At 37.8% G+C, this 18,784-nt stretch overlaps 1 protein-coding gene across 2 annotated transcripts; it reads left to right on the forward strand.

Annotated features, from left to right (window-relative positions):
- The first annotated feature begins 989 nt into the window (after positions 1-989).
- Positions 990-13,820, forward strand: Pi3k68d (phosphatidylinositol-4-phosphate 3-kinase catalytic subunit Pi3K68D). 2 transcript variants are annotated; one of them, XM_076807695.1, is made up of 26 exons: positions 990-1,468; positions 2,014-2,270; positions 2,377-2,586; positions 2,668-2,902; positions 3,013-3,057; positions 3,478-3,739; positions 3,845-4,065; positions 4,142-4,250; positions 4,328-4,486; positions 4,560-4,789; positions 4,863-4,962; positions 5,494-5,913; positions 6,004-6,205; positions 6,282-6,455; positions 6,531-6,791; positions 6,857-7,045; positions 7,123-7,348; positions 7,913-8,059; positions 8,134-8,382; positions 8,452-8,888; positions 8,961-9,117; positions 9,687-9,922; positions 10,001-10,201; positions 11,127-11,323; positions 11,403-11,650; positions 11,722-13,820. In XM_076807695.1, exons 2-26 carry the CDS (start codon positions 2,014-2,016, stop codon positions 11,893-11,895), a joined length of 5,346 nt encoding a protein of 1,781 aa, XP_076663810.1. In that variant the 5' UTR covers positions 990-1,468; the 3' UTR covers positions 11,896-13,820. The 2 variants fall into 2 exon arrangements, with proteins under 2 accessions (XP_076663810.1, XP_076663811.1); XM_076807696.1 differs by lacking the exon at positions 3,013-3,057 and having other exon boundaries at positions 991-1,468.
- Positions 13,821-18,784: the final 4,964 nt, after the last annotated feature.

Consider the following 18,784-nt stretch of genomic DNA (forward strand, 5'->3'; position numbering starts at 1 on the left):
AAAGGCAACAAGGAAAGAATACGAATAAAAATGTAGTATACCAGGTATGCTACTCGGTTTCGCCCGAAATTTAGATTCTGATTTTATAAAAAAAAAAAATTATTTATTTTTTGTGAAAATAGTCGCATTCATCTGGATTAGCTAGGCATAATAAGCTGGGGCACATTTCGTGACCCCAGAGTTTACAAACAGTTAGCGGACATATGCATATACCAACAACTATTTCGATGAGTAGAACCGATCCTCAAAAAATGTCCCACATTTCTATAAACACCCTGTATATGCACAGCAAGATAAATGTTCAAAACACAATCTCAAGTAATTCAAAATTATCTTAACTCTGCATGTATGTACGTAGAGATCATTGGCTGTGTATAAGGTTGGCCTGCTGATATACAAGACTTATCTTCTCTGAGTTATATCTCTCTATGCACATTCCTACAGTTCGTTGTCTATAAACTCCCCCCCCCCCCCTCCCCTTAATACATACCTTTGAAACGCAGAATATAATATTTTTATTCATCTACTGCACAACAATCTCTCGCATAGCAGAGTTCTGACTAGCCATCAGCCACTATACATATAATAATCTTATATTTGTTTATACTCATTGTTCTCTACTCTAATCCCACCGCCCCTCTTCCAGGCCAATGCAAACCACGTGCATTCCGATTAGATTTATTCGGTGCTCATTGCGATTTTAAGAGAAATTAGAAACAACATAATTCCCCGATTATCTTAATTCATCCATAAAAACAATGTATAAAACGTTCGCCACCGAAACCTATTAAAACTTAAAATCTAATTTCATCTTGAATCTCCTGTTGTCAAATTACGGTAGCTTAAAAGTCCCGAATACCGTTACCACAAGCTCTCTGCTACACCTACTAGCTCGCGCCGCTATACAAATATGGTGTTCCTAACTGTAAGCGATCCTACGCATTCCGTGCATTAAATCAACTGTAATCAAATAAGGCTCGCTGCTCAAGCTGAACAGATTAACCAGCTGATCAGGCGACACACTGAAAAGAGTCGAATATGTTCCTAACCGTGTACTGTCACCACTTTCAATTACATCCGCACCAGAGCCAGTCTTTCGTTGCACATTGTATCGTCGCGTCGATGCAAGACGGTATCGTGCGTGCACACAGGCGCGCCTGTAGGGTAGTGTTTCGTTGCACGTAGACGATACCTCCAGGCCTGTTATGCGTGCCTTCTGCTCGTGCATCGTCTATTGGTGGCAGCAGCTTCAAGCCAGTGCACTCTTCGTTCATAAAGCGAGCTGTATGTAGATACATAAGCAACGTATGTTCCGTGGGTCGTTTGTATACGACGGCCGATTAGAGGGTTCGAAAATGTCATTTCCTTGATTAGGCGACAGTGCTTCTTCGCCATCCGTATTGTCCATCTACTGGCCGATTTTCCGCGATACCTGACAGCGAGATATTCCATCGAAAATAATGCTACGGTGAGCCGTAATCTGTTTATGTACAATCCTGATACATCCGTCTCTTTAAACTGATAACTGAGCCCTTTAAACGATGAGCTTCGCGTCAATAGTATATTCCTTTTCCCTTCACTGGCGCACATGTTACGTTCCACAGCCGATGTACATTTAATTCCTTGGAATCAGTATCTTTTTTATTCAGTTAATTGCAGATCTTAAATGTTGCTGGGGATGTATGTTAGGCACCTAGAAAACATTACTTACGAGAATATTAATTATAAGATCGTTGCGATTGTTGTTTGTTTAATTTTGTTAACAGCACGGATTAAGTACTTTTGTATACACAGTTGAAGTGCAGGTTAGAATGACAGTGTACATTGGCAAGCCCCTTCTTATCTACTTCTCTTCCATTACATTTCTGTAGTATGGGTTTCAGATATACATCTATCGTTAGCAATGTACCAATACATTCATAAGTTTAGATCATAGTTAAGCCTTGAATGCGCGTCTATATTTATGCCTCTGTCATTCTTTAATGTACTAAGTAGTTTCTAATTTAATTGTAGATGTCACACTACAATAGAGACACAGGTGCTCAAAGGTCTGCGGTGATTGATTATGAACGTCAATTCCAAGAAGATCTGGAACGTGCGCAGGCACTGAGTTTGGAGAGTCTTGCCTTAGAGAAATTTAAACTACAGAAGCAGCGTTCGGAATTTAGTAGTATACAGCAATCATGTGTTTCCAAGAATGGCGTACACAAAGGAAATAGTATTGTACATAGTAGTACATCGGAAACTGACAGTGGGCAGCAAGTTGAAAAGTAATTTATATTATTCGTATATATATATTTATAGTCTGATTCTATGTACGATTATAACGAAGGAATGCGTCGCATTCAACAAATCTGTAAGAAAAGGGAATCGTAGATTTCAGAGTAGGAGTCGACCAAGGCCCGGGGCTTTTAATACCAATCAGTGTAAAAATGCTGTGATATTAGCACCGCCACCAGTTCCGTCTAGGAGAAATTCTACGTCAGCTACCACGAGCCAAGAACAGTCTTTCGACTTGATCAATTTCACAAGTCCAGTGAAGCCGGATACTTTAACCGATTACTGTCCACCTCCACCTGCACCGCCGTAAGATTCCTATCGGATTATTTATGCAAGAATATTACTGACTCGAATTACCTGTTTTAAATTATTTGTGTCCTACGACAGAAATACATCAGTAGAACCAAAATGGGAGACTCATCCCTCGTTGTTAAAAAAACAGACAAGAGTATCACGCAGTAGTAGCTCTGCGGGCTATCACTCTCGGGACTTCCGTTATCAGTCGCTCTCTCCTGACCCTAGATCTTCCACAGCACCCTGCACACCTGGAACTCCAAAAATTAGTCCTACCATGTCAAGGTCCAGTAGTATTAACAGTAATGTACCTGATATAGCACCACAAGTAAGCGATACATATTTTTTTGCTTTCGACAATGCTCGATATCGTTTGAAATTGTATATACATTTTTGTTTCATTAGACTGATAATTTTTATCGATAATTCTCATTGCAGCCTGCATGGAATTTTTGTGATATAAAAGGTTTTTTTCTTATGCAGGTATATTGCGCGTGAATTTTTTTAATGTTTTAATCTGAATGTCAGTTTAACACGTCCCGTGTTACATGGGCCAATGGCAACTCGCGATATTTACCAAAAGTGAAACTTTCATCCAACAGACAAGCATATCTTTTAATTCGATATTGAAACTAGAGTACGGGGGAGTTAAAATTATGCAGAATTTAACACAATTACTATTTTTCTATGATCGAATATCGCGAATCATTTACACCACTTTTTACAGTCCTACCAAAAATGTGAATTTCTGTGGTGGCACGGAACGTATTAACAATGTTATGTTTAATGATATGAAATATTAATTACAAGCTTAATAGTGCCTTTTTTGTTAATAGAATTTTGAAGCTTATATAAAATTTATATTTTTCTTTAAAAGTGAGTTTTAATAACCTTTGTTTACAGATACCTCCGTTACCTATGAATTACAGACCAAGTATTACTCCTACTGTTTGTGGTGGTCAAAAACCTACATTCTCTATAGATGACGAACAATTAAATGTACTGAAAGTGATAGAGAAGAAGCCAAATAATAATCTTATAGATTTGAGTTCTTTCGATCAAATAGAAGATAGAACAAACGTTCGAGTTAGCGTATTGGAAGCATTTGATCCATTACTCGTTAAGACTGAAGATAACAATGATATTGCACAAGGGCATAAAGACGGTAATATTACAACATAAATTTACATTTATATTAAACTGAAGCAAATTAATTACATAATTAAATGTGTCAAAGTGCTACGCACAGTAATACGATATGTTTAAACAGAGGCACAATCACAAGTCAGCGGATCAATGTATGACCCGTTTGATCCATTCGACTACATGTATAGCACAAACGAGAGTGTTAATTCAGACCCAGTATACGTTGCTGTGGAGAAGTCTGCTAAATCTCCGGCTGTATCGCCAGCTGCACCACCACCGCTACCACCTAGGAATTCGTCTGCTTGGAACACTATCGAACGAAGAAGGACTTCTTTGGACAGAAGAGTAAGTACCCTAACAATTTCAATATAAAACAGAATATCTAATAACTTGAATCATTAATAGCATCCATTTTTTGCAGCAAAAACGGCAGACACACTTATACGAAAATGTAACGGTGAGAAAAACTAGACCATCGCTCAGTGATTGTGATCTTAGAGCGTTTCATGAAATGATGAAGTCTGTGCGAAGTTAGTAAAGCATAAAATATTTCATTCACTATTTTCATGACGCTTCGAATGTTTATTAATACGCCAAATGCGCGCAGGTGATTTTCCATTTAACGATCCTGGTACAAATATGGGGCATGTAATCAGTCCAATGATGGAGAACTTATACCCTGAAGGCACAAGTATAAAATTGGTTGTACATCCGCAGTTAATGGATTCCGATGAAAATAGTCCGTCCATTACTTTTACTTGTGACGGTAAGTTTTTATACGTATAACATTCTCCTAATAATTTTCGATAATTTAATACATTATACGTATGTGCTTCCAGTGAATTGTAGCATTGAACATGTTATTCTCAATGTCGCTTGTTCCTTGGAAGACGAAGGTACGGTAAATATAGAAAAATATTGTTTAAGAGTGTGGGGTTTGGCAGAGTATTTCGCGCCTAATACAACTTTAGCTCAGTACGAATATATACACCAGTGTATTAAATTAGAAAAAGACATTGAGTTAGCTATCCAGATCAAAGCACAAATAAAACGATCTATATCGCGAACCGTAAGTATTTACTTGTAAGCAAACACATTATAATCTTTAAGCATTTGCCTTACACATCTGTGTTTTGTAATAGCTTCAAGACGATAATCGTGATCAGTGCCTTAAATTAGAAGACATTCTCCCAAATGAACCTGTACAACCCATTTCGTACGATACGCTGCTCATATTGCTAGGTATGCTCACATTTGCTTGCTAGTTAACCCTCTAGGTACCTACAGAGCTGTTTTAAACTTGTCGTAGAATTTTTTTGATGATTAAAATAGTCTATTTTATACTTCGGATTTGGAAACTACTCGTTTGGAATGCAGAAAATGTGAAAATCATTGATTTCTGGTATGGGACGTAGGAGCCCCACCGGGACTTGCGGGTAATTTTTTTCATAACGTAAATATGTACTTAAATAATTTTTTTAATATTGAAAATCATTTTTAAATAGTAGTAATGAAAAATAGTGTTATAATTTTAAATAGCTATTCTGTTGTTTTATGATAATCGTAAAAACAATTGAGGGCTCACTAAAGTTCACTATACGCACCAAATCTCGCTCTTATCGATAGTGATGTTAATAAAAATTCGTTACAATGTATGAGAGTCTGGACTCTGGAGTCCCACTAGTCCCTAGAGGGTTAAAGCATTTGTACTATAACATTATTGTGAAAGCGTGTCTCAAATCGTAAAAGAATAATTGAGACTTTTTATGACAGAGACTGTGGAAAAGGAAATGGAACGTGTGGAGACTGCTGCTATACAATTGGCAACTACTAATCATAGCTCTACTCTTTTGCCGCAACTGCAACCCCGCGGTGTCGTTCAAGCGGTAAAGGCAGTAAGCGCGTTAATGGGAAGCATAGAAACGTTTGAAATTACAGAAGCTGTTGACAATTTCGTGAACGCGTGTTGTCAATTTTTGCCTCAAGCACATACGACGAATATAGAATGTAAGAAGCCAGAAATCCTGCACGAGGATGGTGACTACTCCGTTGTGACGTTACGAACGAAATTCCCAGATGTGATTTCATCTCATTGCCGCAAAATCCGTGATGCTATTCAAGATCTTGTAGAAACCTTTTGTCATGCCTTTAGAGTTGATTTTGAATTAAGTAGCAGGAGTGAATTCCCAGCGAGTAAGAGAAATATTAAATATTTACAAATATCTTGTTCAGTGATTCATTTTAAGAAAATCTAATCTTGTGCAATGTTTTATTTTATAACAGATACATTAGTGTCGTCCGAGGTGTTAGACACTGTGTTAGTTCGTGTAGGGGCATTACACAGACTGCCAGGATCGTGGAAACACGATGATTATATTGTCGCAGCTCAAATATTCCATGGGACCAGACCAGTCGGAAATCCAGTTGTATCCGAACCTATGGCAGTCAGTTCTAATTTTTATCCCAGAATTTTATTTAATTCATGGTAATTATTCAGAAATGTGCCCTTTTGAAATTTGTATTTTATTTTCCAAATTCGAATTATTATCTTAATGCAAAAGGTTGGAGTTTCATGGAATAAGCGTATGTCAAGTACCAAGGGAAGCTAGATTAGTGTTAGTCCTGTATGGCCGTACATTACAACCTACCGAGCATGAGTCCAATTCGTCTTCTGAGAACACCATGCAGAAAGAAGAATTAGGTTGGGGTGCTATACAATTCTTTGACTATGAGGGGTAATTATAACTGTTTATGTAATAGAATCAAAAACATCAAATGCTTCTTCATATATTCTCTTTCCTTCGTCACAGAGTTATGAGTCAAGGAAGTTTCTTCTTATCTCTTTGGCCAGCGATTGCTGACAAAAGATTAGGTCCGGCCCCGGCACCTGGAATTCATCCCCATGGAGATACACAGCCTATTATTGGTTTAGAATTGCCCGATTATGGGGGAAAGGTATTATTCCCTACAGAGCTAAGAGATTACGATGTAGAAACTCTTGATTTCAGTTCGCTGGACCAGAATACACAAGAATTATTAATAGACATCACTCAACAGAATACATTCTCAAAGTAAGTATCCCTAGGTTAACAATCATTTTCACCGTATTAGTAATACTTATTTCTGGTATTAACAGGCCACTTATCGAAGAAAGAGAAATTTTATGGGAAAAACGCCATTACCTACACGATAAACCTGAAGCTTTGCCTAAAGTACTTTTAGCTGCTCACAGTTGGGATTGGGCATGTTTGCCCGATCTTCACGCGTCTCTTAGAGTCTGGAGCCCTTTACCACCTGTTCAAGCTTTGCAATTATTGCTACCTTGGTAATTGTAAATTCTAAATGAATTCTAAATGTTGTGTATATTTATCTGTAACTTTAATAATCACAGATACTTTGCAGTTTCCCAGATATGAAAGTAAGAGAAATGGCAGTTGAATGGATTCGAGAATTAAGTAACGATGAACTCGTAGACTATTTACCGCAATTATTGCAAGCACTGAAACATGAAACATACGAAACGTCTCCCCTTGCGAGATTTCTATTAGAACGAGCATTACTTTCGCCACGAGTAGCTCATCACATTTATTGGCTTCTAACGCAAGCATTGCCAGGACAAAGTCCCCAGGTACGGGTTGGATTATAGTTATGAGTAGTATCGAACCTATGTTGTTTACAACTTTCATCAATTTAAAAAACTAAAACGGAAAGAGTTTCCATGAAATATGTAGTTGATTTTATAAATTTCTATATCTACCGGGTGTTCCTCTACCTATAGTCAATAGTTTCGGGGTGATTATACAGGCGAAAATTAACAATAAGACGAAAATCAAGAGTGACGAAATTACGGTGCGGGCTTCCATTTCGAGAAAATGGAGTTTAAAATCAGCGGACCGTGTCAGCTGTCCGTAGGACGTTCCGCTCACTTCCACGTGCCCCTTAGGCGCAAACGGTGCACGCGTATTTAGCTGAAATTCAAAGCCAATTTTCTCGAAAATGAAGTCTTTCCCGCAATTTCGTCACTCTTGATTTTCGACTTATTTTTGCCTGTATAACCACCTCCTAGAGTATTAACTGGAGGTAGAGGAACACCCTGTATAGAGTAACTTTCCAGACCTACTACTTCACATTCTCTATTTATGTAATTTGATTATTTACGCTTACTAATCCCTTTGAAATGTCTTCTTTTCAGAATTCTGCTGAAACTACACCAGAAGATGACAAAAATATTAGTTATGCACGTTATCATAGAAGGTTACAGTTGATGTTACGAGCATTACTAGCTGTTATCGGCGATGCATTAAGGAACAGTTTCCTTACGCAGCAATTACTCGTCAAAGTATGACTTGTTTTCATGCGTTCTATCTTTTTAGAATTCTCTTAATGATAGTAGTACAACTTTTATTCTTACAGAACTTACACGAGGTGGCGGAGAATATCAAACAGACGAAAGAATCATTGAGACTGGATGGACTTAAAGTTGGGTTACAAAATATACACTGTCAGTTAATGGAAGACGATGGTACGTGTTTACCGTTGTCTCCGAGTAAACAAGTATTTGGGATAAATGTACAGACTTGTTCGTATTTTCCATCGTTTACTCTTCCATTGAAAATCAACTTCCTAAGTTGCGACGATGTAATTTGCCCGGCAATTTTTAAGGTATATTATCAGACATACCTGCTGCGTAATTAGCACTAGCATCACAATTTATACTAAATAATTTTGAAGGTTGGAGATGATTTGCAACAAGACATGTTAACTCTTCAAATGGTTCGTATTATGGACAAACTGTGGCTGAAAGAAGGCCTTGATCTTAAAATGGTAACGTTCGCCTGCGTGCCCACTGGTTACAAACGTGGGATGATAGAAATGGTTACAAATGCGGAGACGTTGAGGAAAATCCAGGTTGAATTTGGCCTAACTGGATCATTTAAAGATCGACCAATTGCCGAGTGGTTGGCAAAGCATAATCCCTCAGAATTAGAATACGAAAGAGCAGTGGAAAACTTCACTGCATCTTGTGCAGGCTACAGTGTCGCTACTTATATTTTAGGCATTTGTGATAGACACAATGACAATATCATGTTAAAAACATCGGGACATCTCTTTCATATCGATTTTGGAAAATTCTTGGGTGACGCGCAAATGTTCGGGAATTTTAAAAGGTAAAGATATTGAACTTTGCGTAGTTTGTAGTTCTGACAGAATATTACTATACATTCCATACTTTTAATTAGGGATAGAACACCGTTTGTATTAACGTCTGATATGGCATATGTTATAAATGGTGGAGACAAACCATCAGCTAAATTTCACCACTTTGTGGATTTATGTTGTCAAGCGTTTAATGTGGTGCGAAAACATGGGAATCTTATTCTTCATCTTTTTGGATTGGTATGTTTATATTATATTATACGCGCTAAAAATATATTAGTACTCCACGAAGCGATAATTATTATAATATTCTTATAATTATTAGTAAAGATAGTTCTCCACCGTACAACAATTATTTTATTAAAAACAAAAGAGGTTATTTTCAACTAAATAGTATGATAATTTGGACCGTTATTCTTTAATGAAAACAATAAAACCGCAACGGAAGGACTTATCCACTCGCTTTATCAAAGAGTGGTCCGCTATCGCACTAAACTATATGCGATGTATTTAATTAGTGTTTATCGTCCGAGCTCTCGTAATATCGTACCATGCAGCAGTCTGAATTAATTAGAAGAAGAGCCAAGCGCGTTCGAGTGCTTCGTTCAATGTGCTTTTGTGTGATATACAATTTAATACAATCGATTTAGACGGATACTAAACAAAATTAAAAAATGGATGGTCTATTATCTCCCCAATATAACGTGTCTGATTTACATAAACTAAATGTTGTACAACAAAAGCTCGGCGATATTGAAATCAAGGAATTAGTGAACAAGTCAAAAATGAATAACTACACAAATTCACAGATGACTTCATCTGGAATTCCTGGAGTGACTGTGGATGCAGTTAGTTATGTGCAGAAAGCTCTTCTGCCTGAACAAACAAACCCCGAAGCGGCGGCAACGTTTGCCCGAATGATAGAAAGTTCACTTAAAAGCTGGTTCACACAGTTCAACTTTTTCTTGCATAATTTAGCACAGCTAAGGTTTTCGGGGGATCATAATGATGGAGCACTGTTATCTTTCATTCCACGTACATATACGTAAGTTGATGTTCAAATATTTCATACAATTGTGTAGAAGTTCGAAAATTCCAGTATATTTATGTCATTGTTACACAGAATGCAGCAAGAAGGTCAATTAACAAGCGTTCAAGTACATGGATATCAGAAACGATATGACCCTGAAAAGTATTATATGTACATTTTGCGCATACTGCGAAAAGGCCATGTAGACCCCACTTATTTATTCAGGTCATATAAGGAATTTTGCGAATTTTATCAAAAGCTGTGCATTCACTTTCCTCTTGCAAAAGTTGCTAGGTAAGTAAAATGATATCTTTGTTCCATTACCTTCTATTCCATCAGTCATTTCGTATTTTGTCTTCTGCTTTTTATTCATAAAAATTATACTTGGCGATTCCGTATTCTCATTTTTTATTGTTGGAGGCTTTTATTTTCTTCCCCTTTGCCAATTATATATTAAATTCCGCTGCATGCATCACATTTAATTAGTAGCCATTTAATGTATTTACATATTGACTCAATTTATACATAATTAATTAGTTGACAGTATCCCATCGCATTAATCGGACAATTCATTTAATTGTTTAACATTAGCATTAATCGGCTCCCTTACATTATCATTTATATTTTTTTGTGTTTTGGATACCAAGGAATCGGTTTGTGGTATTTTTCGGTAAAATTCTGGTGTAGTAGATAACTTGGCTAACTTCTGTTCTATCGACATTTGAGCACGGAATCGTTTGAGGCCCATTTTTAATTCTTTGATATTTTCCTTTGAATGGAACACAGAATATATTACATACTTATTGTATATCATGCGAAATTATTATACACACCTGTAGAAATAATTTCTTCTAAGATCAAAGATCCGTATCTGAACATATAAATATGTACAAATGCAACACAGTAGCACGCAATTAACACTACCACCGTTGCAACAGTTAGAAATAGAAAATAAAAGAATGCAGCATCGTCTTTATTTGCAAAGTGTTTTATATCTTAATGTCAGAACTCAGCTACGTTATCTTTTGTCATGCTATCTAATCAGACAAAAATGTTTGATATACATGTACAAAATATTTCCTGTGTATTGCGAAAGAAAAGAAATTTCTATTTATGTTTGCAATGTTTACCAACTGGTTAATGATGTATAAAATATTTACAAAACAGTTCCTGCACAGTGTGACTAAACTGAAATACATTATTGCAATTTATGTTACAGTTTACCGAGTGGTATAAGTGTTGGAAGATCGAATATAAAGCAAGTTGCCGACAAGCGTCGAGCAGATATCGAAAAATTCCTTGTAAGCTTGTTCAAGATGGCACCAGAAATTTCACAAAGCGACTTAATATACACTTTCTTTCATCCTTTACTGCGAGACCAACAAAATGCTGATATTCATTTACGCAAAGTGAAAGGTATAGTGGACCTTGTAAAATATGCTCCTACAACGCATGAAATTGTCGTAACTATCTTCTAAGTTTTTTCTTCAATTAGTTGGAAACTGGTGGGCCGAGAAAAAAGTCAGAGACAACGTACAAAGTGGGCAAATTAAAATGTCCCTTCATTATACTCGTGGAGCATTTTATGTGATGGTTTGCCATGCAAGGGGCTTGCCTAAAGTAGCTAACGGCCAAGAACCAAATACATATGTGAAAGTTTATCTTAAACCTGACCCCACAAAGAAGACGAAGCGGAAAACAAAAGTTGTTAGGAAAAATTGTCATCCTTCGTTCATGGAAATGGTAAGGAATTTTCTACATTCGTGCTTAAATAAGACATGTTGGATGCCGAATATATATTCATTTTATTATAGTTGGAGTATAGAATGTCTTTAGACGTTATCAAAGAAAGAACGCTGGAAGCTACAATATGGAATCACGACACTCTACAAGAAAATGAATTTCTTGGCGGAATACGTTTGCCGCTGGGGCGACTTGATTTAACGAACGAAACGATTGAATGGTTCTCACTAGGGAGTGTTCGATAAAAGAATAACCACTTGTTTAAAATGGTGTCCACTAATGCTCACGCATAATATATTTATAAAAAAAAAAAGGAAGTGAGAAACTGTATCGCACAATTACACGAACATAGCATTTCTGTAACATGCTCGCAATAGTGCAGTAAGAAAATTAGTAGTGCTAATAACACTGATAAATGTTTTCATGTTGCTTCTTAAAGCAAGTTAGTTAATCTCGTAAAAGCCTATCACAAAACTGTATTCAACTAATAGAGTAACGAGAAAAATGGAGGCATATTTCATAAAATTATTCTGCCTTTGGAAGATTTATCAAAGTGCATGAAAGAAATTTCTCATTTAACAAATACGGTATTAAAAAAGAAACTGGATCTTTTGTGTCGATCGCGTTTCAAAGGTAATTGGCAGTAACTGTCGCTAAACATGAATTATTTGTGAAGTATGTAAAACATTTGTATGTGCAACGCCGATTCTATTAGTGAAATTTTATAAAAATGTTTATACTGTTTTTATCGAGAACTAATCTCTATTAATTGTACATAAATTTGAGCTGTGCTACACAATTTAACTGTAGCACTTGTATGCAATGTTTCCTAAATAGGTGTGAGTTTGACAATATAGACTTACGTATATGCTATAAATTTTACTCAAATATAAGTTATTTGCCTATTATAATAAGTATATCAAGCGATAAGAAGATATTTTTTACTTTCATATCGAAACTTGGAATTATATATAAAAATAAACGAAATCTCGTTTTATATAAAGTAATACGAACTATATACAGAAAAATGATGTGTGACACTGCATACTGTGAAATTTTTATGCTTATGCAAGAAAGGAGAATGAAATTATGTAAATATGCTTTTAAACATACTGACAATTTCGTAATCATTTTATATATATTATATATATACTGTGAATATTTTAAATCTATTTTTTAGGTAAGCTGGTATAAAACTATTATAACGAAAATTAAGGTTCGTGCCAATACATTATCGGCGGGTGATTATTAAATATCGATTTGATTTTACAAATGACAGATCAATATTTTTATAGTCTTTACTAAACAAAGTTTTTACTTCTTGACATATCACAAGATTCAGTTACCATAGATCGAGGTATGAGCAACGATATTATAAGCCTGATCTAGTCTCCCGTTGTTAGTGTATTAATGCAATTAATTTTAAAGCCTTAATTTTTGTTATAAATACCATTCAAGTGCAGTGAAATAATTTAATAGTACAAGTTTTGCGTTCTTTCTTTTCAATCACATAGACTCTGATATTATAACTATACAAAAATATATCAATGCATAAGCCTTTTGCTTTTGCATCAATTTCGTAGAATAATTGTCAATCACAAAGCTTCTATGCATGTGCTTTCTGTAATCTTCATGTTACAATCTAAGAGCATGGAAACCTTAATAATTTATTTATACTGTACATTGTGATTCTTCGATTTTAACACGAAGAAATATTGATCAAATAAACTGTCGTGATAACTTTACCGCATTTTGATCACACGCTTTTCTGTGAGTCAGTAGTGTACGTCCGAGTACTTTTGCACAAAAATACGTGTTATTTACTTTTTAATTTGTACTGAGACATTGGAAAACTGTGTAATCAATTGTTCATAATATGATACCTGAGTCTCATTCCACTCATCTTCGAATTTTAGTTATGAAACTAAGATACATTGACTAAAAATAATTTTTATTCGTTAAAGGTGCTCTGCAGAAACAGCAATCACCTAGGGTCCTAGGAAGTTAGCCACAAAAGTATTCTTCTCAATTATCATCCACTTACTACAAGTTTCAGCAAAAAAAAAATAGCGAGTGGAACGTAAAGAATTCTCGAAAATAATGGCGTGGGTGTTTTTTTTGTATTAAAAATGTACTTCTGATACTAATAAAATATTTGACAATTCTAGTATTTATTCAAATATTGACATAGCAAAATTTCAAATGGGGGCTAGACACGGGTAATGCAGCGCTCTGTATACCGACATAATCTGGCCCGAAACATGGGTTTGCGCGCTGACGTTGTTTGTCCATATATGAGCAAATTTTAGGCTGGGCGAGGTCTCATTCGAAAGATGAAGGTTGAATGCAGCCCGCTCTGCTCATGGTTCAAAGAGATTGTGTTGATATGTAATAATATGAGTGTCCAAAGTAGAGAAAAAGTGGGCGAAATTCACTCGCAGATTCCAAGCATTTGTACGTCACTAAAAGAGTTTTGTGACTCAAACGATGAACAGAGCGGGCTGTACTGAACCTTCCTCTTTCGAATGAGACCTCACCCAGCTCAAAATTTGCTCATATAACGACAACGTAAGCCCGTGATTGCATTCCCAAATACGAGTTCCGCCATATTGGCGATAATACAGAGCAAGTCACGTGACAAATTTAGTTCAGATAGTGAATACGAGATGGCGCCTACTCGGGAGGACTGCCAACGTGGAATCATAGCAAAACTGGAGCGTTAGGTGGATAAATATGCCACAGTAAAAGCGTGATGCAGTCAATGTATGCATTTTCGTACGATTAGAGGTTAGGTTATATGCATTTTAGGCATACATTGACATAGGAACTGCTGGGAATTGTATACATTTACTAAAAAAAAATTTCCTATTGTACATCGATGGCTTACAATTAGTGCACACATATTGTATGTCCACTTTTAGCGTTTTTGAGAAAAACAGGTTCAAACATTCAATGGTACTTTATAATTACATAAATACTTTTTGCATTATTGTAATATAGGTATCACTGAAAATATGTAATTAGTAGTATAAGTTAGAATCTGCAAAATTATAATAATAACTCGACAATAGGAATAAAAAAGTATTTCGCAGTAGATATAGGAAGACTTTAAATTTTGTTTATTTATTGTTACATTTTTCCAAGACGAGAAGAGCGAGAAGTGGCGCAGATGTTTCGAGACAGTGACTGTTTAACGAAGAGACGCAGAATTTTCGAACGCCTCTTGAAAGGCCTGCGCCTCTTATTTGCAACTTTAAGGCGATGCCTTTGAAGCTGAAATTCAGAATACCTCTTTCTACTTCATGTTCTCCTGATATATTGGCCAAAATCTGGCGAAAATTTTCAGAATGCACAAGATTGAGCTTTGTAACAGGAGAACATGCCGTCGAAAGAGATGGCACAAAGTAACGTCTCCGGATCTCTAACTATTTTTAAACCTCTTAGATTCGTGCGAACTTCACTTTGTCTCTGATCCGATTCGAACTTCGCGCCTTAGAGTTTATGCTACACGCCGCTAGGTGGGAGTCGCAATAGTACAAACTGTGGAGGATATCCGATTAGAAAGAGTTTACGTGATTAATAGAAGAATACTATAACACGTCTTTTTAGTTAGAGAACAGAATATATTATGTATTGTACAGATAATGTAACTGTTTACGACAAAAGAATAATTAATTATAATACATTAATAACACACTTCATTCATTCTATAAATTATAAAGCTGCGCGCAAACAGGCATACCACATTCAAACACAAAACCCCACAAAAGAATATGTTTCCCACACCTACCGCTTGAAAAACGTAGAGGATGCTCGAAATCCAGTGGTTTTTAGAGGGTCGGTATTTCAGAACGTGATGACGCGGAAGTCCATAACGTGAAAGCTCTATTCTATGTATACATATCTCGTCTGTGGCCGAACGTTATCGATTTAGAACGGAATGAGATTACAACGCTATTAGCGGTAAGAAAAGAAAGTAAATATTACGTGATGCCGGATCGGTAATAAAAGAAACTGTGGGATCGCAACTTTTCAGCTTTATTTATTATTTATGCATTGAAGAAACGTCTAATTATATATCTAATTTCGCAGCTTCTGTTTCTTTCATAGTAGAGGGCAAGTCGTTTATGTCCATTAATTTTATCGACTTCGATGTTAAGACACAAACGAGATACATGTTTCACTCCACTACATTGCAATCGAAATATTATATTCAAAACAACAAATTAAGTGCTAATAATGTGAAACTCTGAACTCAGCATATTGCATATTAAATAAAATATTCCCTATAATCGCGTTTCCTAGCAGTTGGAAAATGCATTTTCATTTCCAACATCGTCAGAAGATGGCGCGACATTATTCCCTACGACTATAAAAAAAACGTTGATATATATTATATAAAAATTATAGTACAATATAAACAACAATTCATCCCACGGAATGATTTTCATCTAAACGGTACCCGGCTTTCACAATCATTAATTAAATCATCATTCCCCTAAATACTGAAAACGATGGTCCGAGAGAAAGAAATATATTATACCTCCTATAAAACCAAAGAGACCGGTGTTCTTATTTCTTAATTTTTCACAGAATTTTATTAAAAAATTAAGAATAATGGAACCTTTCTGAAGAATGTCTTATGTACAGAAAAATATACCGTACTTGTAATTACTATTACGTTTTCCACTGTATGTGATTTTTTAACCACTACGATAAAAGTAGGTACTCTTTTTGAAAAAAAATCATTCTGTCCTTTTCTCTTACCTGTTCCGGTTTGCTGGTGAAGAAATAGGTACGGTAACCGTGCTCATGGCATACCTCGCATCTCTTGAAACTTGTAACCTACTAGGACCAGAATCCCACTATGTTGCACATTTTCCTTATTCAACCCTTACACAGTGTGAACTTCAACCCCCCAGTCACCACGCGTATCCGCTAAAAACGATAAAACAGTTGTCGCTTCGCAAGCTTATTATAAGCGTATTAAACCGTCGCCGGTTGTCGCGTCCGACTATTATTTGCGTCGCACGGTGCGTACCTACACCTAATTCCTTAAGGTTTTGGTGTCATTGTTGAAGGGAAAGGAGAAACAGGAAGGCGGTATAGTTTCTTGTTCCCCAGGCGTCAGCGGCCAGGAACAGGGGAATTCTACCTGAGGTCCTCCGCGCAGAGGTAGGTAAGGGGCGCGCGCGCGCGGTGCAAAAGGATTTCAGATACATACGCAGGAAGGACGTTTTATTACAGTTTTCATCCGCAGATTAGCCCCTTTGGAACCATCGATACTCGATTCAGGTCCTTTATAGCACCCCCTCGTAAAACTATCTATTCGGTGTTTTCGACTGGACCGACTGGACCGAGCAACTCGAACAAAAAGGGTATCCCCCGGAATTTCTCGGTATACGTGAAACGTTGTTGCGTCTCGGGGTCCAATTACGTGCGGGTCTGCCGACCGGACAACGTCCCTTCAGAATTCACGGGGCTGCATCCTTTTCTACCCCCTTTATCTGGTCCTCCTAATCCCGATTTCCAGCGTCCACGGCGCGGCGTTCGAACAGGCCCGGCTGGCCCCTCCGTTGTACGCGCGTCGAGGAATAGGGAAGCACTTTTTGATTTCTTTGTCGCTGCTTGTAGAGCCGCGGACACGCCAGGACGCCAGTTTGTGTTATTTCCTGGACGATTTCGTGCGTTCAACATCGTAAATCATGGGTAGCCTGGCGAGGACGTCGCGTTCTGGGAAAAAGTTGGGTCGCTGGAAGTTTCGAAATTGATAGCTGCTGAGGCGATATTGTCGTAGAAGTAGGAGGAACGAGTTATGAGCGATAGATTTCATTCCATGGCAGTCGAGGAAATAAAATGGGCTAAAGGTACGTAACTGTGTTAGTGATTCTAGTTTTTCAAGAATTTACCAGTGTGAATAATAAATTCAAGCGCCATCCTGTATGTTTGATCTATCTGAATCCATCTTAATCAAGAATAAAAAGAAACCATGAGATCTTTATTAAACATTTAGCGTCTACATCGCGAGTAGTCTCCTCGACCAGAAGTGCCGCCTGTCTACTCAAAGACGAATGTACTTAAATATATCAAACTCCACCAGGCAAATCAGCTCAATTCTTTCACAGGGAATGCTACGCACAATGCAGCAATGTAGTTACTCCTCTTAAACAACCGTGATCGTTTACATTCCGCCATCTCCGAACAGCAAAGCAATGCAGCGCGTCACCCAAAAGCCCCTAGGTACTTCGCGTTATCTTCCGCGAAAATGATGAAAACAAACCGTCGGAACTATTTTTATGCCACCCGGCGCGCTGTCCTTGGTCTCTCAAAAATACGCGGCCGTCTCGATCCCCGTTGCGTAACCATCTCCGTTACCTCAACCTCCTCATACAATTCCAGCGTCGCGATCACCGATCGTAATCTCGCACCCAAGCGCCCCGCGCAAAACAACCATCGCGGTGTTTCTTTCTTCCACCGCGGTGTTTACCACGCGACTTTTCCAGGCGCCGCTGAAGTCACCGGCGCCGCGCGTTAAACCCGCCAGCTTCCTCTCCGATCGACGCTCACCATAGGCGAGCAGAGACGGGTGAGAGGTGAGCTGGGTTGCGTGCAAGTAGCTGGGGTTGTTTTCAGAGGGGGGGCTGGGGTCGGACATCGATCTGGTAGTTAAGTTCAGGGCTCCCGCGGGACTCGTTGCCACCTTCGCAGCTTCGTCTCCTCTTGCTTTATTCGGGGCTCTACGTGTGTGCGCGCCGAAGCGTCAGTGTGTCCCGTGGATACGCTGGCATCGGTTACCAGGCCTGCTCGCTCGCATAAACCGCATTACACGTTTTTATGCTCGTATTTATGGAGGATCTAACGAGCCCCATTCGAAGCGTCGCGGAGACACCGTCGCGGGGAACTTCTCCTAGGAATGGCAAACAAATCGCGGCAAGAGCCAGTCGCAGCAGTTACCCCCGAGCCGTTCTAACGGTTTAATCGTTATTGCGCGCCGGGCTAGTCTGGACTGGCCCGCCGTCCCGATTTTATTGCTATCTAGTGCTTATCGTTTATCGACGATTCGCCACGACGATCTCGAGTGAGTGAAAATGAAACGGCCCGGGTGGCTTCCTTCTATGGCCGAGCGCTCTAGCT

The sequence above is a fragment of the Andrena cerasifolii genome, chromosome 3, assembly GCF_050908995.1.
Source record: "Andrena cerasifolii isolate SP2316 chromosome 3, iyAndCera1_principal, whole genome shotgun sequence".
NCBI lineage: Eukaryota > Metazoa > Arthropoda > Insecta > Hymenoptera > Andrenidae > Andrena > Andrena cerasifolii.